Here is a 22,733-nt window from a genome sequence, read left to right as displayed (position 1 = left end):
ATGTTTTCATACGGATAGGAATATTTATCCAAAGTAAGACTGCTATTCAATCAAGTATTGAAGCGTTTTTAAGTGTGATTTGTCTTGTCTCCAAAAAGACTAAAGAGATTCACTGTGTGGATATACATCTAAGGAACAGTGTGACGTGCACAGGGATAGAAGCACAGGCTGGTACATAAAAACAATGCCGACTTCATAAGCAGGCCAGTGTGCTGGTGGTCATACAGCAAGACTGTATGACCATATGAGATACACAGTGACAGAGTTACTTGTCACATATCTTTTCATAGGATATCGTTACAGATGGTTTCACAATAACTAGTTTGGTGTCATGCAAAAAGCCAACATTGTTACACACAGCTTACACACAGTGAAACAGCTGAGGAGAAATAAAGGATAGTATTTATATTTTTATTCTACTTTTCAATAAAAAAAAGTTGTGTTCATCCCTTTTTGCTTAGTTTAGTTTTTTTTGCTCAAGATTTAGAAGGACAGTCGTTTTGGACAACATTTAAGATTTACGTTTGGAATAACATTGAACCTTCTGCTTTCCGTCCTCGTGTAAACACGTGAGCTGAAAACCCATAAATAGAGGTAGAGGAAGCCATTGTAGCTATAGCACAGTTTGCTGGCAGAAATAAAGAGAAATAACATGGCGTCGACGAGCCGGTGTGTACAATTCATGTTGTCTAACGTTAATGTAAAACTGGGTGATTGGCACTTTTATGTCTACCTCACAGTTTATATATAAACTGGCCGTCGTTCTGACTTTGGCAATATATGAACAGCTACTGCGCAGATTACAATAGCAAAATGTCGCTGACGGTCTCTTGTCAACATCATTACAATCGCTAACGTTAGCTCTAGCTAGCTAGCAGCAGCTATCTTTTACCTACCCTCCCTAACTATTGTGGAGAACGTTAGCTAAGATTATTGGATAATTCTGTTCAAATCTCAGTTGAAATTGTTATTATGATGTATGTATGTGCTGAGATAACATTCACAGTTTGTGGCTAAATTATATTAAAATCAGCTTGAGGGCAAGCCACTAAATCTAGTTTACCTGTCCAGAAACTGATCGAGCCAGCTCCTTTAGCAACATAGCTACTGGCATTGGTAATGACAATTTACAGCCTGACCCAGTCTAAAATCCTTATGTAGCTGGGTAAATAATACATTCTAGCTACATCTGTTTCTTGGTGTCACATGGTGTTGAATGTTGGGCTTTTGCTGGGATGTAGGCTACATATCCAAGCTTCAAATGCGTTAGGCCACAACACCGGCAAGATTCTGATCCTGGAAAGGAAACCCATTCAGCTACTACTAGCCAACGCACAGACACAGACTTACTTTGTTCGAGACGTACTGTTAGAGTGCAGATGAACGTTATTCAGAACTCAGTGTAGCTGGGCGGATGTTTCAGCGCAAAATTAAATCAGTAATGTAGGCAAAAGCCTAAAACGACACCAGTGTCAAACCTTGTCAAGTTTACTTCAGGTGTGGTGTTGAGTGCCCGTGAATGATGAAGTTGCTCTTCGACACTTAAACTTTAACTTAAAGGTCGATTTCACTTATATTGTGAATATTCAAATCTAGGGAAAATAAGCCGATTCCAGATATTTGACTAAATGCATTGGTGCACCTTGTATTCATTATGAACAGGATTATGAGTCAAGGGGTTAGACCAAGCAGCTGATCTCTGGCATATTTTCCTTTCTGTAGCGGAGATGCTCTTGCCCTTCCCAAGGTGCAATGTCCCAACCATCCAGATGCCCTGCTGGTGGAAGACTACAGGGCAGGAGACATGATCTGCCCTGAATGTGGCCTTGTAGTAGGTGAGTCAATGTCTTAAAAACCTCTTGAAAAAGACTATCTATCTGGATGCTGATTCATGCATGAGGTCAACAGCATCACAGATTAATATGTCGCAACAGAGTGGTGTACATGAACATCAGAACTACTAATGAGGCCTGAAGGAAATCAAAATCATTGGGGATAAAGTCATCTGATGCAGCTTTGCTTTGCCATGAGCAGATGAACGTCACATCAGTTTTATATTAGTAGGATTAATGTATACAGGAGGCTCATAGGATTTAGACCAGAAATCTAATCCCTGACTCGGCAGTGTTCTCACTTGATACCATCATAAATGAGGAGGAAATACAGAGATGGACAAAGGAAAAGTATCTAGTTGCTTCTAATGTGAAAAGGGTGCCATCTTCTGGTCATCCTGATAAGTGCAGGGCGTAATGCAATGGAGGAGAACAAAGGTGGAAAGCAAACAATTGTTTTTATTACTGACTGCCGGCATGTTTGGTTCTTTTTAAAACGTCTTTAACTCTGTGTTTGTAGTTTTTATGCACATTTGAACATGCATTCCAAACCGTGTCCTGTCCTTAAGTTTTTTTTTTTTTTTTTTGTAAGGACAGACAATAGATAAGCAGAATACTAGTCAAGGGTGAAAGTGAGACTGATAAAGCGTATTATGGGAATGTTAAGAACTCAACAGATAAAAAAGAAAACGTAAGGAAAATACCAATACCTAATAGCTGTGAATTGTTCCTCTAAAGGTGACAGAGTCATTGATGTGGGTTCAGAGTGGAGGACTTTCACCAATGAGAAAGCCACCAAAGATCCCTCAAGAGTGGGTGATGCTCAGAACCCACTGCTCAACGGAGGAGACCTGACCACCATGATAAGCAAGGTACCTCAGTGGGATGGCCTCCCAACCTAGCTCCACACCTAGAAAGATGCACACAAGCATGGCTCAAGCTATTCAGTAGAATGCAATGAAAAGTCCTGTTAGTGATTGCACAAGTGCGGTAGATATCCATGTCGTTTTCACAGATTACTTGACAATTCCTCAAAAAATGTCTGTCTCAACAGGGAACAGGAGCAGCTAGCTTTGACGAGTTCGGCAACTCAAAATATCAGAATCGCCGGACCATGAGCAGTTCAGACCGGGCCATGCTGAATGCCTTCAAAGAGATTACCACCATGGCAGATAGGATCAACCTGCCAAGAAACATTATAGTGAGTGGCATTAGTTTCGGAATATGCTATGTCATATACTGAATATTCACTGATGTCCAGGGATCGATGCAGTTGATTATGCCATGAGTAGAAACCAATGTTTTCCTACTACCTAGAATAACATGAGTTATTTCTGACCCGCAGGACAGAACAAATAACCTATTCAAGCAAGTATATGAACAGAAGAGCCTGAAGGGACGGAGTAACGATGCCATTGCCTCAGCCTGCCTTTACATCGCCTGCAGACAGGAGGGAGTGCCTCGAACATTTAAAGGTAGATACAGAGCTGGCCCTTTTATAACATTCTGAGAAAATAGATTGAATCCTTGTGCAATGAGAGTATAGTCCTGAAGTGATGCTGTTCGCCTTGATAAACCCACCCTATTCCTCCACACAGAAATCTGTGCCGTGTCTCGCATCTCCAAGAAGGAGATTGGCCGCTGCTTCAAGCTGATCCTGAAGGCCCTGGAGACCAGCGTGGACCTGATCACCACAGGAGACTTCATGTCCCGCTTCTGCTCCAACCTCGGCCTGCCCAAGCAGGTTCAGATGGCGGCCACCTACATTGCCAGGAAGGCGGTGGAGCTGGACCTGGTGCCCGGGCGCAGCCCCATCTCTGTGGCCGCAGCTGCCATCTACATGGCCTCCCAGGCCTCCGCAGAGAAGAAGACCCAGAAAGGTGAGGAGGCTGTGGATGTGGAGGGAGATGTAAGATGAGAGTTGCTGTTGGGAGGGGGGGGGGGGGGGGACTGACTGGTTACAGAAGTAACCATGAGAAAATACTCTTGTATCCTTTTTTTTAGGTTGTTAATATGGATATTTTATAGTAGCGTAATAGTACGGTCTTTTAATGAGATAAATACAGCAGTAATCATTTCTTGCTTCTGGAATTTGAACAGAGATTGGTGACATAGCTGGTGTGGCGGATGTCACGATCAGGCAGTCGTATCGACTGATCTACCCACGAGCCGCAGACCTCTTCCCCCCAGACTTCAAATTCGACACCCCTGTGGACAAACTTCCCCAGCTGTAAGGACCGCACTCTAATGACACAACACTTTCTGCTGTATTTTTAGGGTTCTTTCTTATTTTACGTTGGATTTCGAAGGTTTCTCTTTCTACCTTGTTTATTAAGACTTCAAGCCTTTGTCAAGGCACTTTTGCCAGAATACAGACAAGTACAGGAAACACATTCCAATGCTTAAATTAAACAGATTGCAGACTGTACTTACAGGATTTCATTTGAGTGTATATATACTGTATATATGTCCAAGTGAGAATGTAATTGGTGCTTGCAATTTAGGCTGATTTCATACTGTATACTTTCTTTTGTAGGAAATGAGCAGGTTCTATTTTGTTAGCGTGTTTGCATTGTACTAAGTAAATTAAGAATGAAGTGCTTTTCAGAAAAGCATAATGAAACACCATGTGAACTGAATATTAAACTTTGTTTACTGAACATTTTATGTTTCTTGTCTACGCCCACTATTTGGTTTAGAAACTCCTAACAGATTCCTTTGTAAAATTTGGAATTAGATAAAAAAAAAATCAAATATAATATCAGCTGTGAAAAGGGCAATTACCTTACAACTCACTGTACTGCCAGGGGTATGTCTAAGACAATTTCCTTGGCCAATGCTTAAACCTTCATCCACGTACCATGACTTTAAAGGAGTCACGATTTCCTGTTTTCCAAAGCCAATGTGTTGGACATCAGGGCATAGCCTCCATGCATTGCAATATGTAAAGAAACACACCACCACTCTATTACAAATGTTTAATTTGTGCATTCATGACAGGCAACAAACAATGACTGCCAAATGCTTTTTTTTTTTTTTTTTTACACCAGGGCCAACAGTTATGTAACTTCAATATGGTGTACCATTTAAAAGCTTGTCTGTCTTTGCAACATGCGCAAGCAGCCATTTAAGCAAAACCTTTGTACATTCTATTTTCATAATTATGCTATACATAGATAAAAATAAAAACTTGATAAAATTAGTGCTTTCAGCTCAATTGTGTTTACATATACATATATACCCTGCCCTTCCCTGTAGTGATTCATGTCAACATGTATGCACAAACTGGCACTGAGATCTGTTCATTGTCAATCCATCAAATTCACTGTTTCCCCAGTTCAGGACCAGGTGAATGGGTTTTGGTAGTAAGCTGTAATGAGACACTTAGGATTAGTCTTATTTATTTGACAAAGTCCAACAACCAACTGAGGTATCAGGGGTGGAGTCCGTTTCTGAACTACAGTCTTAGTCATCTAGGATGAATGGATCGGAGTTCAAGAGACTTAACCCTGTTAGAAATACCAGAGAAAGGAGGATCACCCACGCAAGATTGCTTTTTACTGAACGAGGTACAACTACACCCTGTACATGGTATGCAGCACTGCACCAAGGATTTGGGGTTGGAGGATATGGTCTTCTCGTGCAAGACAGCCACCAGAGGGCCTGCAAGAGTTAAGACCTAGGTTGAATCTCAAAAGTGTACTTCCTCACAATAGCCTTGCCCCTTTCTTAGAACAGATACTGAGTTGAAGGAGACACACAGTCAGACTTTGGAGATTCACCCAACATAAAAAATGAAGCACCATACCAAAAGCTGATTGTTAATGTCCATGATTGTGTCCATGACTTCTTGTATGATGGAACTGTGTACAATTATCAATATTAATAGCACAGTGTTATTAAATTCCTTAATTGTAGATGCCACGTGTAAAGAAACAGTGCCTTTCCAGGACAGGGAGGTACAGCATTACTATCCTGCTTGAAAAGAGTTCAACTGATTTTCAGGTAAAAAGGAAAAGCACAAGATATTCTTACTACAACAGAAGACTAAGTATAGTGTTGTTGTAAAATCTAAGTAGCTTGTAACACTGGATGGACTGTAGTCGTTTCTTCTTACAATTAATAACTTTGAGGGGAAAAAAGTGAAATCTATGGGTTTCAAGTCAAGAAGCAGTAGTAGTCAATACGTTTACTGTCTTATAACTGTAGTGTCAGTTCAGTGATAATGCTGTGAGCACTCAAGTCTGAGTGACTAATACATGGCAGACATGTCAACCTTACAGCGAGATAAAATTCCACTAGCTATGGCAGAGCATTGCAAATTACTCATTACAATATGGAGGAGTATAATCTGTACAGATAAAAAAACAAACAGACAGTGACTATGAATAACATGATCATGATGTAACGGTTTCCTTGACAGTTTGTATGAAAACATTCTCAGTGGTCAGACAATGGACACGGTGTGTGCAGAGGGAGACTCACTCTCCACCCCTCGTTCACTCAGGATATAGAAAATATGACGAAAACTTGTTTATCTTTTTGCTATAAAAAAAGTTCTTCATTTTTGTTTAAAAAAATACATGGGGCAGGCTGTCTTTTAAATGGTAGAGTGCGCCCATAGGCTGGAGGAGCGATTTCCGTCGTTCCCTCTCAATGTTCTAGATGAGGAGAGGTGTTAAAAACGTGAGCTACAGTCAGCGCTGTGTTGGTTCACAGTGTGTGTGTTGGGGGAGGTGCGCTTTGATGCATTAGAGGGGAGGAGGGGGGCTAACACCAGTCAGCAATGTAGTCAAAGTCAGAGAACATGTCCTGCTCATCCTCATTCAGCGCTCGTGGTTCTCTAGGAGGGGTCAGGATGGGTGCCTCTGAGGTAAATTCATCATCAAAGTTGCTGACATCGTTAGCCCCCTGGATGGTTGGCACAAACGGAGGCTTCACCTTCTTGGCCAGCAGTCCATTCCAATCCATATTCTAAAAATAATATGAAATACACACATTTTACAAATGTAAGCACTGAAATGTAATTTTCCAAACTCAAAAATCAATTGTGGCTGTGAATGAGATTAGTAATATGATTCACCCTGAAGAAGAGATGTTTCTTCACTTCTTCTGCATCCCTCTCTCCTGCCCCCAGGCGGCGCTCTGGACTCCTCCTCAAAAGCTACAGGCAAAATTAAACCAAGCTACGATGAGGTCATCTGACGGTTTCTCTTGAGAGTTTATAATTAGAACGTCCAGTGGGTTGACATACGGCTGGTTCCAAACAGATACGGCATGGTGCGGTGCACTGTTTTAGTTGTGTTTACAGACCAGAGATCTAGCACTCACCCTCCTCATGATGGAGATGGCCTCTGTGGAGAGGAACCTTGGGTAGCGCACTTCATCGTTGACGATGCTGTCAAACACCTCCTCTTCATCATCCCCAGGGAAGGGGGACTGCGGGCCGGGCCAAATGTTAGCAGTGTCAGATAAACTAAGTGGTTTATACTAAAAGTCTATACAACATACCAACATCAAACTGTAAAATAAAAATCACTGCCATAACTCGCAGCCAAGTCAAGGCTTCATATGTTTCTCATGAAACGTATGAAGAAGCTCTCTGAGCTGAAGATACTGACCTCCCCAACCAGCATCTCGAAGATGAGCACACCCAACCCCCACCAGTCCACAGCACGGGTGTAGGAGGTCTCGGTGAGAACCTCGGGGGCCAGGAACTCTGGTGTGCCACAGAATGTGCTGGTGCGGTCCCTGAACCCCATTCCTGACAGACATGTGAACATTATTATAAACAGAGGACAGACTTGAAGCATCTCCATCAGAAAATATCTTATTTGGTGTTGTGCTCTGGATAGAGAGCGTAGGATCTCATCCAAATACAGCTGGTGTTAAACACTGAAACCTTTAGGGATGAGTCTTACCCTCTTTGCAAAGGCCAAAGTCAGCAATCTTTACATAGCCCTCTGTGTCCAAGAGCAGATTGTCCAGCTTCAAATCCCTGCAGATCCAAGTGAGGGTCAACGTTATGATCAGGACCAGCAACTGTCTAGCCCGGGTGTGACAAAACTTACAGGCCAGCAAGCAGTGCTAATTCATGGCAGTCTCTTACCTGTAAACAATCTTATGGTCGTGCAGGAACTGTAGGCCCAATACAACACAAGCTGCATAAAATCTGTAAAAGGAGGATTTACAAAGGTTGATTTCATCTATGGATTAGCTAGACAAGTTTGTAGAAAAGCTCTCTTTCCCTGCCTGACATCTGATACGGTGGACTTGAAAGCAACCAAAAGCCAGTTCTACCAGATCTTTGAGTTAGGGGCCCCTGTAAGTGATCTCTAGACAGAAAGGAGTCTGGTTCTGACCAAGCAGGGGATATTTGGCATCTCTAGATTGAAAACAGGGTTTCCCAGGAAGGTTTCCCAGATCCTTGGTCGGGATCCAGCTGTGGCGACTCACATGGCTCTGGGCTCTGAGAAGACGTCGGCGTGGATGTGCATCATCAGGTCGCCCCCAGCAGCGTACTCCATGACAAAGCACACATGCTCTGGTGTCTGGAAGCAGGCAAACAGGTTGACCAGGAACGGGTGACGGACGCTGTTCACCGTCTCAAAGATCCTCTTCTCACACATGAGGCTGACGGGGAGATCGGGGGAAGTTTCATGAAGTCAATCGGATTGGGCTCTGATTGGCTGACATCTCTTGAATGATCATGCCAGGTTTGAAGCCTTACCTGTCCACCTCATCCCGGGCCACTATGTCACCTTTCTTTAAGGCTTTGATGGCAAACATTTCACCTGTGACTTTATATTCCGCTAGCAAAACCTGTAGAACGAGAGGAGAACCGTTTCAGAACATCTGGGTTGTTTCAAATGTCCTTTCATTTTAAATCCGTTGTAGACGTTAGCTACGGCAGTAGAGGCTGGGTGTGCACCTTTCCAAAATGACCACGCCCAAGGACTGCCACACACTTGAAATCTTTGAGACTGAACTGAAACGGCTCTTCTTCCCTGGGATTGAAACATGACATTAGGTACATTAGTTACCATTCGGATACATATCAGCACAAACGCTCAGGTTGCCGAATACAACAGTCTGATATACAACAAGTACAAACACAACAAGACCCTGCTGGGGAGCCACCTTATCTCGGTGTCTTTCTGTATGGCTGTGAGCTCCAGGTCTGGGGGCTGGATCTCATGTTCAACCCCTCCATCCAGGTCAGCCTTCACCGCTATGCTGTTCCTCTTGTTGAGGAAGTCAAATGACGCCAGGGCATCCTGTGGAGATAGCAGACACTTGAGACGGTAGAAGATCCTTCCGACAACATGAGGTGATTTAGGACTCAGAAGGCGTCACTGACTTTTGATTTCGTTTTTGCAGTTCCAGTGCAAATTAGAGGCGGTCGTTGCAGTTATGTGTGTTGCATCTTGCCACAATCATCTCTAATCTCACTACAATCTATATTCTGTACTTCCTGGCTCAAGTATCTCCATGGTAACCACTGTCTGTACCTGTACTTCCTCTTTCCCGGGCAGTTTGTCCTGTGCAATTGGTTCTCTGTTGACATCGGGTGCAGGGTAATGCTTTGGGCCTGGGGTGGGCTCTTTGTCAAAGTCCAGCTTGGTAACCAGTGGGTCACTGGCAGGGAGGGAAAGAGATTCATGAGCGAGGGCCGTGCTGTATAAACACCAGTCTGTATTTCAAAGCTTGTTTGACCATGCGAGAAGTACCCATGAGCAAGCCTTAAGTGGGTTTCTATAAGGGTCTCTTGGATGAGTGTGTGTGTGTTTACAACGGGGGAGGGGTTGGTGTATACCCTCTCCTATAGAGTCCCAAACCTGGTGGGTGTAGGGGAGCCAGGCAGACTACTGGGCCCTGTGTCTGAGACCTGTGGGCTGAAGGAGTTGGTGCTAACAGTGGGTATGGCCCTCCTGACCAGCCGGCCCCACGTGGCGATGTTGATGTTCATCTGAGGGGCACGCGGGAAGGTTTTCCCTGAGGGCCCAAGAAGAGGAAAGGCCAGGTCAGTGACACGACAGCCTCCATTTCTCTGTTTCACATCCTCACACAGCACGCTACACTTCCATCTCACAAGGTAAGAGAGCATGGGTTTGTCCATGACAAGAAGAGGATATTCACGTTTTAAATTGTATTTAGTATGTGGATCAGTATGTGTTACACGTCAGGAGTGCGTGGACTCACCTTGCTGCTTTGAGAAGATCTTCTTTTGTCTTTGCAGCTTCGGCCGTCGCTCAATGACGGGGTTGAAAAACGTGACCTGGAAGCAAGAATAAAAGATGAACACCATGCATCCTGGCGAACAGACTGAACTAGTCAGGTATGATGGCTGACATGGGCATTGGCTGTGCTATGACTGTGAGCTTCCTAGAGCGCTTCTACAGTAAATGGTAAAATGACAGCGTGTGTGCGCGCGCGCGCGTTACCTCAGCAAAAAGAGTTCCCTGGGGCTCCAGATAAAGGCACATCCCGTGGCGCTGGTTGTCCAGGAAGTCCTCCAACCGCAGGAACTTGACGGCACAGAGGGAACGCCAGTCTCGCCAGTACACAGAGATCTCCAGCTCACGCGACTGGAGGTGAGACACATCCATCTTTCATATCACCGTGTAACAAGGGATGGGTTTGTGGATTTAGAGTGTGTGCGCGTACGAGTGCGTGCGTGTGTGTGTGTTGTCCATACCCTGTCCAGCTCCAGTGTAAACTTCTGGTCCCAGGCCTGATTGCTTGCAGGCCTCCAACTTGTCTGACCCACGACTGTGTTGTCTAGTTTCAGCACAGCGCTGATCTCATCTGGAGGACGGGAGAGAGAGAGATTGGCACGAGGTAGAGACATGCTGCGGAAATCGTTTCTACACATGAATGCACTTGGTTCAGTCCAGTTCTCCTCCCCCCCTTTATGCCTGTACACCTAGTGAGTGTAGGTGTTTTGATCGTAGCAACAAGGGTCTGCTTACTGGACAGGTCTTCACTCTTGGAGAGGTTCCTAGCGCTGGCCCCCCTGCTCCTGTTCCCCCGGCTCATGAAGGAGGAGCGGGTCTCGCTGGGGCTCCAGCCTGGCAGCGGCACGGAACCGGCTTTGGAACGCCCCGGAACGTTCTCCAGCAGGTCTTGACAGCCCATGAGCCTGACGTCTAACGTACCTGTAGACAATACGCCGTTTTCTTCAGGTTATTGACGGGAACGGTGCCCGAAATTGGGATGAAGCCAGTGTGTGCCGTTTGTCAGTATGGGATTTGTTTACAATCACTTCTCCTCAGGACATCCCCTGGTCCTCTACCTGTGAGTGCGGCGGGCTTGGCCACGGTGCTGTACTGGTTCTGGGTGGAGATAATGCTGGAGCGGGGACTGAGGGCTGGCGCCGCCATGAGGGACAGCTCCTCCACGATGCTGCTGCTGCGAGGGTGGTTCTTGGGCAACTCGCTCAACCTCTGCTCCAGGGAGAACTTGAGCAGGTCCAGCTTCTGACTGGACTCGTTAAAGCGGGCCTGGGCCTAGGGGCAACACAACAGGGCGGTGGGGACGTCAACTGGGGGCTGTACACACACACACGCAACGTCGTAGGACACTCGAGCCTAAATCTCCTGTTCTTTGTGTTGAACTGAGACAGGACCGGGGCCAGGCTCCAGTGAGGACAGTACCTCGGAGTGTGCTCTCTTCTCCGTCACCTTGCCGGAGCCCAGGAGCTTCATGACATTCTTGGCGCCCTCTGCCACGGCCGACTCGATCCTGGCGTGATGACACAGCTCCTCCACCCGCAGGTCCAGAGGGCTGATGATGGGCTTGGCTGGAGGCGAAGACGGAGGTTACAGAGAGAGGCGTGCACAGTAAGATCAGTCAGTCGGTGAGCAAATGCAGATGTGAGCTTACCCATGACATCGTTGTTATCGAAGCTCAACTCGCTGGCCTGGCTGGCCTTGAGGATCTGCATCCTGATGAACTCAATCTTTGTCTTGCTGTCCTGAAGCATCTGTTGAGCGGTTGCTAGCAACTTCCGATCCTGTAAAACAAACCAAAGAAATGACAAAGTTAATGACAGTCTGTATAATTTTTCCCTGTATTATTTTATATAGTGACAGTATATAGAGACAGAATAGACAGGGGAGAGAGAGACAATGGCATGCAGCAAAGGGGCCAGGCCGGATTCGAACCCAGGCCGCTGCGGTAAGGCCTCAGTCCATGTGGAACGCACACTTGGCTGGTGTGACACAAGGCCAAGTTGATACTGGACTGCTTTTATAAATATACATAAACATAAGAACAAAAGGTACACAGAATATGGGACTCTTAAAATCACATATGACTTTCCAGTTCATCAAGAGCAGAGTTACACAAGCCCAACCTGGCCTTGTCAAATCATGCCCTTAATTGGAGCAAAACTATGAATGACCACATGGAAAACTTGATTCACCCCCCGATGAAAGTGGAATGTCATTGTGTTGTGTGCGTCGTGTTATCGCCGGCCCTTGGAGTAAACTAGACTCCACCCAGAATTCCTCCCGCCGTCCAACCTCACTTTGGCGGTGTGGCGTGCAGGAAAGGCTTCCGTCTGACAGGCATTTCCTGGCTGACATCATCAGGCTGGGGCTATTTCCCACAGGATGGTGCCACTCTCTCTCTCCAGGCTCTCAGGACAACACTGACCGGTGTCGCTGGCGTTCCACACCGAGCCTGGTGGTGAACGGCACCGTGCACAACACTGTCCGTTTCCGACGCCATCGCCGTTATCAGAATCACCTTGAATCCCCAGAAATAGCTGGCAACAGGCAAACACATATTCGCCATGGTGTTTATCACCGTCAAGGTGACTGAAATTCCACACCTTTGCTTATGTCAATATCGGCCTATACGCAGTATTTTCTGATCCAGAGACGAGATGATATTAGCTACAGCGTGGCAACATCTCAGGTGTTCTGAAAGACGCAAGTCATGAAGTACACCGAACCTACAAATAAGCAATGACTGGAAACAACAGTCATGGTTTCTACCATTACGATTCTTGGCTGCCGAATGTTGCCATCATTGACTACTACCTCTGATAATAGACTATGGCATTCGAGCACTCCTTGACATTCCTCACCTTGGCTGATATCTTAGCTTGCTAAGAGGGTCTGTCTGCTAATGGCCTGATATGATAGATTTTTGTGTTGTTCTGCCACACTGAAGCACAACCACTCTGTACAGGGCAGGCCAATAACACTGTGCTAATGTGGCTGGTATTACACAACTCCATACTACGCGGTCATTACTAGCGCTCTTAATAGTAAGTAAGTAAGTAAGTAAGACTTTATTTATATAGCACATTTCATACAAGAATTGTAACTCAAGGTGCTTTACATAAAATCAATAAAAACAATAATACAAGTGATAAACAATTCAAACAAAAATAAAAATCCCAATAAGATCTCTGTTCAAGAGAGAAAACAACTTTAAAAAGTAGGAAAACCCTTTTGAGATAAAATTACTTAAATGCTTCGGTAAAAAGGTAGGTTTTAAGCAGTCTTTTAAAAATGTCTAGAGTGTTTGCTTCCCTAATATTTATGGGTAATTTGTTCCATAGTTTTGGGGCGTAATTGACAAAGGCCGAATCACCAATCTTCTTATGACTGCTTCTGGTGACCTCTAATAGGCCTGCATTTGATGATCGCAGTGTACTAGCTGGTGTGTAGTTTCATAAAGGAGTTAGCAATGTAGCTAGGTCCTTGTCCGTGTAGAGCTTTGTATGTGAGGAAAAGGACCTTAAAGTCAATTCTGAAGGTAACAGGGAGCCAGTGTAAAGTAGCTAGGACAGGACTAATGTGTTCTCTCCTTTTAGTTTTGGTTAATAATCTTGCTGCAGAATTTTGAATGAGCTGTAGTCTTTCAGTGGTTTTCTTGGGAAGACCAGTGAAAAGTGCGTTACAGTAGTCCAGCCGGCTGGATATAAAAGCATGAATTAACTTCTCTGCATCATTTTGGTTTATGAATGGTCGTACCTTTGTTATATTCCTCAGGTGAAAGAAAGCTGTTTTGGTCATTTTATTAATGTGAGAGTTGAAATTCAAATCTGAGTCCAGGATTACACCGATGGTTTAAGACAGGGGGTTAAGCCTCCAAGATTCTTAATAAGCATCTCTCTTTTGGATTTGGGGCCACATAGTAGGACTTCGGTTTTGTCTTCATTTAATATAAGAAAGTTATCATTCATCCATTTGTTTATTGCCAACAGGCAGTTGGTAATGGAATTGATGGCCGTTGCATCGTTGGGTTCAGTGGATATATATAGTTCTGTGTCATCCGCATAGCTATGGAAATCTATGTTATGTTCTCTGATTATGTCGCCGAGTGGTAACATATAAAGAGAAAAAAGTAATGGACCTAAGCAGCTTCCTTGAGCAACCCCGTAGCAGTTCTCATGTTTCTTGGACCTATGGTCACCTAAACTAACATAAAACTTCCTTCCTGTGATATATGATTTCAGCCAGTTCAATACACTATCCGTGGACCCAATAAGCTTTTCCAGTCTATTGATTAGGATGTTGTGATCAATTGTATCAAATGCTGCACTGAGATCTAACAGGATAAAGATAGAGACTTTATTTGCATCAGAGTTTAGTCTGAGGTCGCTAATTATTTTGGTGAGAGCAGTTTCAGTACTGTGATATTTCCTGAAACCTGACTGCGAGACTTCCAGGATGTTATTTTCTTCAAGAAAAGAATTTAATTGGACTAAAACTATCTTTTCCAGTACTTTACTAATAAATGGAAGGTTTGATATTGGTCTGTAATTTGCAAGTAGACTTATCCAATTTGGGTTTCTTTAATAGGGGCTTTACAACAGCTGTTTTGAAGGCATCTGGGAAGACGCCAGTTCTAAGGGATGTGTTTATAATCTCTAGCACCGGACCTGAGACACTATCAAACACTCTCTTAAAGAATGTTGTGGGTATAGGATCAATATCTGAGGTTGTGGAGTTAGATTCGCTGACAATTTTGGAAAGTTCACTAAGTGTGATACAGGTAAATGTGCTCATGGTTATGTTGCAGAATCTACTGATGTCAGTTTTGACCCCACTATTAATAATACTCGCTCTGATCAAAGTTATTTTGTTCTTGAAGAACAAAGCAAGCTCTTCACATTTAACTGCTGAGGATGGAGGTGGGGCAGGGACAGTGTTTAGCAGCTGGTCAATGGTGGAGAAAAGAACTCTGGAATTTCGGGCATTTTCTGTAATAATGTTGGAGAAATATTCTCTCCTTGCTAGACGGATGGTTTTGTTATAGGTGGTTAGGGTATCTTTGTAGATATTGTAGTGGATAGTGATCTTTGTTTTCCTCCATTTTCTCTCTGCTGCACGGCATTTTCTTTTCGTTTCACTAACATTTTTAATTCTCAGCCATGGGGAGGTTCTGCTTGTGCACTTCTTTTTGGTTTTCAGTGGTGCAACAGAGTCTAACACAGATAATAGTGCATCATTGAGGTTCTCTACCATTTCATTCAGAGAGCAATCATGGTTATTTGGCTCATATAGAGCAAATTGTTCAGAAAATGTCATCATAGCTGTATCGTCTAAATATCTTCTATGGACTAAGAATTCTTTTTTGGTTTTTGTTAGGATAATTTCCACATTAAAAAGTATATAATGATGGTCTGAGAGGGGTAGATCAGTTATTGAAATATTATTGATATTTAGTCCAGTTGTTATCACTAGATCTAGTGTGTTTCCGTGCCGGTGTGTTGGGTCTATTATGTGTTGAGTTAGATTGAAACTGTCAAGGAGATTTAAGAGCTCAATAGTTCTTGGGTCTGCTTTTTTATTTACTTGGATATTTAAGTCTCTGTTTATAACTACTTTATCATATCTAGTGACACATAGTGATAATAGTTCAGAGAATTCTTGTATGAATATTGGAGAGTGCTTGGGTGGCCGATATATAATAACAAAAAGTATTGATTCGGTTTTGAGCTCTATAGCAAGATATTCATATGATGTGAATTCACCTAGCTCAGTGATTTTGAACAACAGTTTAGAGGAGAAAATAGCCATAATAATAATAAAACCATACAACTCTTTGTCTGGTGCAACAGGTTTCTGCTCCTCCCTAGAGATGACACTATGCACAATGTGTGTAACAGAAAATGACACAGAGGAACCACGGTGCCAAGACACTCAAACTCACAGTGTTGGTGTCTTAACGCCTCCTAAATGTCAACATTGGGCCTGGTGTGAGAAAACTCACTTGTTTGGACTTGTGCCTACGGTACCACCATACAGAGACGGAGACGTGAGCGCACCTTTGAGGAGCCGTTGGAGTACATCTGGATCATGTTCTCCGCTCCCTGTTTGACCTTCAGCTCAATGTCGTTCTGCTTCTTCAGGGCGGCCAGGCGACTGTTGCTGGTACACATCCTTGCCTCGCTGGCCGGCGTGTCAGGGGTCAGAGGGCATTCTAGAATAGGAATATAGGTAGATGTGGATACAATGTTTGGAATCTGGTATGATTAACACCAACACATACACAAAACCACAAACACCATTGTGATTATTTTGGGGTAAGTAAAGGAAAAATATAATACATACAACACAAAGCATTGATGCATTACAATAGAACGCACAACAAAGCAAACGACTTGGCAAACTTACAATACTGTTTGGATATTTCAACTATGGATTGAGTGTATTTTTTATAACTAGTCTTGAGGCATTGGGAAGGCTTTCAAATTATACAAATACTTAGGGGAACCCCTGTGGCACTTTGAGAGAACAAGTTCATGCTTGCTACTCGAACAAAAACAAAGAGACGTTACTGTACATTCAAATACGTGGGCTGCATGTTGTGCCAACCACTTATTAAGAAATACATTTTAGGTAGTTGTTTTGCCATCCCTCTGAGGAAATTCAGGAACTCTGTTCACCCTGCTGCCCAAGGGTTTCTGGGTCTTGCAATAGACCGAGCGTGCGCCACATCTCACCCAAACCAAAAACAAAAGTGCCCTCTTTAATTTCAGTTGAGCTGCAATGCTGAAGGATGAGCTCACTGCTTTTCGTGCCTGGGCTCGAACAGTAAACCCCTCCCCAGCTCCAACTGTAGGAGAATGGTGTGAACACTGGCTTCTTCACACACAGGTGGGCAAAAAAAAAAAAAACCTGCCTGACTTCTGTTTGCTTGTCGTGCCGTCAGCTGGGAGACTGCAGCTCTCCAGATTTCCCTGAGCAACAGCTGGGCTAATGAGTACTGTGTGACATTAGATAGACGCGAAGGCCACCTACCTCAGCTAAACCCAGCAGGCAGCACAATTTATCTCCATGACCAAATCAACACGAGCTCAACCGAAAAGCCTTTTAATGTCTTCCAGCGTGAGGTTAAGAGTGACACATCTTGCTCATTTAAAACAGTGTTGCCTCTGGAGACAGTGGAAACACCGGAGGGTGGCTTTGATCCAGCCAAACCGGGTCTGATGATTCATCTATCAGCCATTAACCATGGAGAGCCTCCCCACTGTGGTTTCTCTAAATAGGTAGGGAGAGAACACGTCACACATCCGATACCAACTGTTGTGGAGTCTGCTACTAATGAGGAGAGTTGTGAGGCACCTGGGTCTCCTCAGATGGTTCAAAACCATGAACTTAACCAAGGTCAACATGGTGATGGTGCCGTGTTACATCTCAGATACAGTTAATGATGGGCTGCACTGCATTCTCAGATACGCGTGTGTGCCTGTGTGAGTGAAAGTGTGTATAAAAGACAGAATGCGTGAGCATTCGAAAGAGGGGTTCCCTTCATTGAGGAGTTTTTGCTGGAGGTCAGGCAGTCAAGGGCCAAAGTGCTCCACTCAGCCCACGCTGGGCCAGATGACAAGTGCTGAGCCACTGAATAGCAAGCAGGCTGATGTCACATCTGGACAGCTGACAGGGGAACCCTCCCCCAGTTCCCCACCTGATCCGAGGTCAGGCAAACCCAGGGGGAGCACGCTCCAAACACTCTTACTCCACCCACTTAACAACGGATCCCAGACCTGCCTCGCAGACTTTTGTTCTGCTGGTAACAGGATATTATGACTGGAACAGGGAGAGCAGATCTGACATCAGCTGTCGAGGGCAGAGAGTAACCAGAGCCTCCCCTGCAGTTCTAGAACTTGGCTGCCGAGGAACAGGCCTGGGGTCAGCCAGTCCCAGTACAGGGAGCTCTCCCTGTGACAACCAGCGACATTCCACTGGCAATGCGTCACTGAACAAAAGCCATTTTTCTTCAGATAAGGGGTCAATGAGTCAGGCTAAATTTGTTCCCACTTAAAAAAAACTAACAAGATGCCCCCACCCCTCTTCCCCTCTACTTCCTAGGTTACCGGAGTACAGTCTAAGCTAAACCGTTCCTCGCCTCTTTACCCATTTTAAGAAGCCTACAAATCCATTTGGATAACACTACACTAAATGATGTATTCTCTTCCAGTAGCACTCGAACCCTGTGGCTGACCAAAAGCATAACAGTGGGTTAAAGCAGCCCTGAACGTAACAAATGGCCACCTATTGTAACACTGGAAGGAATGTGAAATGCAACAATGTCAGCTCCTGGAGTATGAGTCACCCCAATAGACCGAGTCTGTGCGGCCTCTATAGACCTGTGTCTGTATTTGGGAAGCAATGTTTGGGACTGTTGTTGCTTGGACGTCATAAGACTGAAACGCCGCCACAGCTAATGGCTAAACGATTCCCTGCTACGCCACGTATGTTAATGTTACCTATGAGTTCATCTGGGTCCTTGACAACAATGTGAGCGTTGAGCTCCTGCAGCTCTTGGTGCAGCTCCTCAACCTTCTTGTTGGACTTCTTCAGCATGTTGTCCACGTAGGCCAGGCTCTTCTTGTCCGTGGTCACCTTACGCAGGTTCTCCGCTCCTTCCTTGATCTTGAGCTCCTTGCGGATCTCGCGGCGGATCTGCTCCTTGATTTCATCCAGCTTCTGCTGCACCATGGTGTCTGACAGGTCCAGGTTGTGGCCCAGGCCCAGCCGCTCAGACACCAGCTGGCCCCTGGCGTCGCCCTGGGGGAGCAACCACAAACACAGGAGTCAGAGAACCAAAAGAACTGAAGCTGCTAGGGATATTTTTGTGGTTGAAAAACACTCTGCTTGCAGCTTCGACTTAGCACCTCGTATTCATTTTAAAAGTTGTTCCACTTTCTTCACTGCAATCTTTCCAGGGGGAACTTTTCACTTTATTGCTGTTACAAATTTGGTTTGTTATACTCTGCATACGTGTCAAGGAAGTATCCTAAAGACATGGAGTTGTTTCCAAATCGAAATTGAGTGTAGGGTTAGTGTTTCAGTTCATGTATATTACCCAAAACAGTCATGTCAGCTTAGGCAGGATTGTCTTTTAGAGTCTGCTTTTTGATAGGGTTGAATTGAAGGTCATCATACAAAACAAGGGAAGTCCCTTCTACCAGAACACACACTGCTGACACACTCTGAAAAGGCTCAAAAAGCTATGATATTAGTGTCATTTACTAAATCTACGTTCCAAGCTCCTGTCACATTACAATTTAAGACTTGAGTCCAAAACAAGCTTAAGCTAGTCAGTATCTTGGCTAACCAGCTTAAGATAACTGAACTGAGCTTACTGTTCCATTCATAAAAAGTCTAGTGAGCCCTCGGAACAAGACCACATCATCCTACTATCTCTGAGCAGTCTGATACTGTGTCTCTAGCAACATTGCTAGCAACATATCTAACACATTGAAGATACATAGCAGTGGAAGGCTGTTTTCATCTGTTAACCTAAGCAAATTCATCCTTACCGCCGTATTGTCAGTCATCCATCTCTACAACATCTGTTGCACAAGCCAGTCCACGCATGTTCTACTGTTCTGTGTGCTCTCAGAAAAAAAAACACCAGACACTCACACCTGAAAACGTCTCTCTTTTCTAAACGTGTCAGGCTGTCCTCTCGTTACTACAGCCACGGTTGGTCAACTCTTAAGTCAGTGTCTGTCACTCACTCACTCACACACACACACACACCTCCCCATCCTCACACACACACACACAAAGAAAGGCACCAAGACACACACAAACAAAAGATACACACACAAACAACCATTGAAATGAGCACAGAAGATGAACCGTCTGAGGAGGGGCAGCCAAATCCTTCTTAGCCTCTCACTCAGTGAGGTCACAGCAGCCGCGAATGCGACCTAATCTCCCTCTGGGGAGAGAGTGGCGTCTCAAAATAAACTTGAGTTAAAAACAAAACGCTTGCCGACCAATGGCCTCCCCCATGGAGCGACGTGTGTGGTGAGAGACAGGAGGAGGGGACTTTGGGAGCTTTGTAAGACATCATATACTGATGTTACAGGCTAAGCGCCATGCAAAGAATCACAAGAACTGATTGGACAGCACAGAACATCATAAACTTGGATGCCTTATGAGCTTGCTAGACGGCACCAAAGTAGCCTATGTGGTTTAACCTCTGCTCTTATTTTACCCACTTACTATGTAGCTTCTCTGGTTATAATACTGAGTGTGTGTTTGAGATTAGGGTGTACGGTCTGGCTTGCTAAATCTTTCAAAACCCCACCCTCTACTCCCCTTCATAAGTGCTTGCCAGAGGCATATATAGCACATGTACGTCCTAGTCCAGAGGGAGAGAGGCTCCTTGTATGACTCATGGGTAAAATGGAGGTCACAACTCTTAGAAAAGGTAAAGAGAAGCTGCTTGCACACAGCTCAACCCAGAATGTTTGCATTGTTGCAGTGTTTGAACAGAGTACTGTGTGAAGATCATGTGCTGGTGTCCAAAAACAAGGAAACCTTTTGAAAAAAAGTAGACAATGTCTAAGAATTACTAGCCTGCTAATTAAATACATTTAAAAAACAGGTTAAATTAGTGATATTTGAAATACATGTATCCTGTTAAAATATCCCTTAACTAATACATAAAAACAACTTTAATACCAAGTAAACATTAGGTCACTAACCTTCAGTGAAAGCAGGCTAAATAGTGTTTAAGCCTAAAAGCTCAAATTCCAACAGGAGGTCTATTCAATTCATTACACAGGAAAGGTTAAGGATAGTATCCAGGCATGTGCCAATAGTCCTGCCTACCTACAGGTTCCCCAGTTGAAAGAACTGTTGTTGTTTTTTATGTATGAGAGATGATAAATAGCTACATCAGAAATAGAATCACAGGCTCATGTTACACACATTGTTGCACACACACATTCCCATATGCTGCTTTTAACCACTTACAATATTGATCCAAAACCCAGAAAACAGCATTCAAAGTTACTGGCCAGTAAAACAAAGTGTACTATGAGCAATCTTAAATTAAGCAAGCCTCTCCTCGGTTTGGGGGCTTTCAGGGTGTTTCATGGGTTCCACAGTGGTCTCTCTTTCAAGGGGTCAGCAATAGACGGAGAATAAGATTAGCAGGTCTACATAAAACACAGTTTGGCAGTCATGGTTGCATGGCTCACGGTTTTTCATGTTACATTGTGGCAGAGACCTCACAACGTCCAAATCTTGACAAACATGGAAACAGCATATATTATTGTTAAAACACCTGTGGAGTTACAATTAGATATAAATAGACTATCTGGGGCCATAATTCAAAACCATAATGACAATGTAGGCAATACTAACAAAATGCTTGCCTATGACCATAATTATGTTGACAAACGTACACGAGCACATTTGCTCAAGTGCACTGTTATTACATAGAAATGTAACTCACACTTTTAATGATGCTGTAGCTGTTGTTCAAATACAGTTCCACAAAAGCTACGTTCATACTTCAACGTTACCAATCCACAGCCATTGCTAAACTCAATCTATTCCCACTCAATTTGTCTGCCAAATGATAACGCAAATGTAGTTACGTTAAACTGGTATACATACAGAAAGTAGTAACAAAAATGTTATTTTCATAATTGTTTCCCAGGCCTCAATCCATAATTCCCAGGCAATCCTCCGGGACAGAAAGAATAGAAAGCAAAACGTGCGTATTTTTCCTTACACCGGAAACACACAATTAATCTACGATAGAATAAAGACGTTTACTACCTAGAAATGTGAGTTTTACAACTACTTTGCGCACTTAACGCAATAGTTGTCAACTTTTCCTACCTGCACAGAATCGGCGGCCATCTTGGCTTTCGACTTTGAATCAAACTCTACGGAGAGAGAGGGGTGGTGTGGAGGAACTCCAAAAGCAGCCTTGTTTCAAGTTTCCCTCTCGTGAAACAAAAATCTGTTATTCGGTGACCATACCATCGGTCACCCTGGAAAAACGGGACTTTCCATGTTTTCGCTATACTTCTTGCATCCTCGTTCAAAGTTGCAGCAGTCCAAAATATCTCCTATTCTTCATAAATCCAGCTGTAACATAAACCTATCACACGGATTTTGGAGAGAGAGGCGGTGGTTTGAGTGGAAATGCTTTAGCGTCCGCCCATAGGAGCTATGCACTCCCAGAGCCCATCTCCAGCGGACAGATTCTATTCGCACTTTCACGTGATCATAAACTTCATACACGAGCACCACACTCCTTTAATAATAACACCCTCCAAATTTAGCAGTTTATATATATATAGACTATACACTTTAAACTATAGGCTATTTTAATGACAAAGAAATACAAAGTGTTAATCAACTGATATGAGATATAAGATTACCGCAATAGGCTATTCCAAGTAATGCAGGGGATTATAGCACAATCATCATCCTCTTAAAATTCTGACAGAGACTTGAAGCTTTATGAGTAGTGACAATGAGTAGTTTGTATTTAGAATGAAAACATGTCAGGCTGTTGTTCCCAGTTTTAGGTAGTCCACTATCAAGTGTGTATGTGGCTGTAGGCCATACAATTTCAGTTATGGCTCTACAAAGACCTGGTAGCGTGAAAGTAAAG

The 22,733-nt window shown here is 44.0% G+C and overlaps 2 protein-coding genes across 3 annotated transcripts; one reads left to right on the top strand and one right to left on the bottom strand.

Moving 5' to 3' along the window:
• Positions 1 to 605: 605 nt before the first annotated feature.
• gtf2b (general transcription factor IIB) lies at positions 606 to 4,307 on the top strand. The gene is made up of 7 exons (XM_067252747.1): positions 606 to 669; positions 1,723 to 1,835; positions 2,571 to 2,704; positions 2,887 to 3,033; positions 3,178 to 3,307; positions 3,431 to 3,712; positions 3,933 to 4,307. Exons 1-7 carry the CDS (start codon positions 653 to 655, stop codon positions 4,064 to 4,066), a joined length of 957 nt encoding a protein of 318 aa, XP_067108848.1. The 5' UTR covers positions 606 to 652; the 3' UTR covers positions 4,067 to 4,307.
• A 489-nt stretch (positions 4,308 to 4,796) lies between these two features.
• Positions 4,797 to 22,219, bottom strand: pkn2a (protein kinase N2a). 2 transcript variants are annotated; one of them, XM_067252738.1, is made up of 22 exons: positions 21,950 to 22,219; positions 18,568 to 18,868; positions 16,123 to 16,277; positions 11,718 to 11,847; positions 11,489 to 11,634; positions 11,128 to 11,341; positions 10,805 to 10,990; positions 10,531 to 10,640; positions 10,277 to 10,420; positions 10,035 to 10,110; positions 9,671 to 9,827; positions 9,344 to 9,470; positions 8,973 to 9,109; positions 8,764 to 8,839; positions 8,563 to 8,654; positions 8,289 to 8,465; positions 7,942 to 8,004; positions 7,754 to 7,830; positions 7,454 to 7,596; positions 7,164 to 7,271; positions 6,916 to 6,996; positions 4,797 to 6,806 (listed from the first exon to the last, which is right to left on the bottom strand). In XM_067252738.1, exons 1-22 carry the CDS (start codon positions 21,968 to 21,970, stop codon positions 6,603 to 6,605), a joined length of 2,925 nt encoding a protein of 974 aa, XP_067108839.1. In that variant the 5' UTR covers positions 21,971 to 22,219; the 3' UTR covers positions 4,797 to 6,602. The 2 variants fall into 2 exon arrangements, with proteins under 2 accessions (XP_067108839.1, XP_067108840.1); XM_067252739.1 differs by lacking the exons at positions 18,568 to 18,868; positions 21,950 to 22,219 and adding an exon at positions 17,099 to 17,125.
• Between the last annotated feature and the right edge of the window lie 514 nt (positions 22,220 to 22,733).

This window comes from Osmerus mordax, chromosome 16, assembly GCF_038355195.1.
Source record: "Osmerus mordax isolate fOsmMor3 chromosome 16, fOsmMor3.pri, whole genome shotgun sequence".
Classification (NCBI taxonomy): domain Eukaryota; kingdom Metazoa; phylum Chordata; class Actinopteri; order Osmeriformes; family Osmeridae; genus Osmerus; species Osmerus mordax.
Note: the sequence above shows the minus strand (reverse complement) of the source record. Positions and strands in the feature narration are given on the sequence as shown.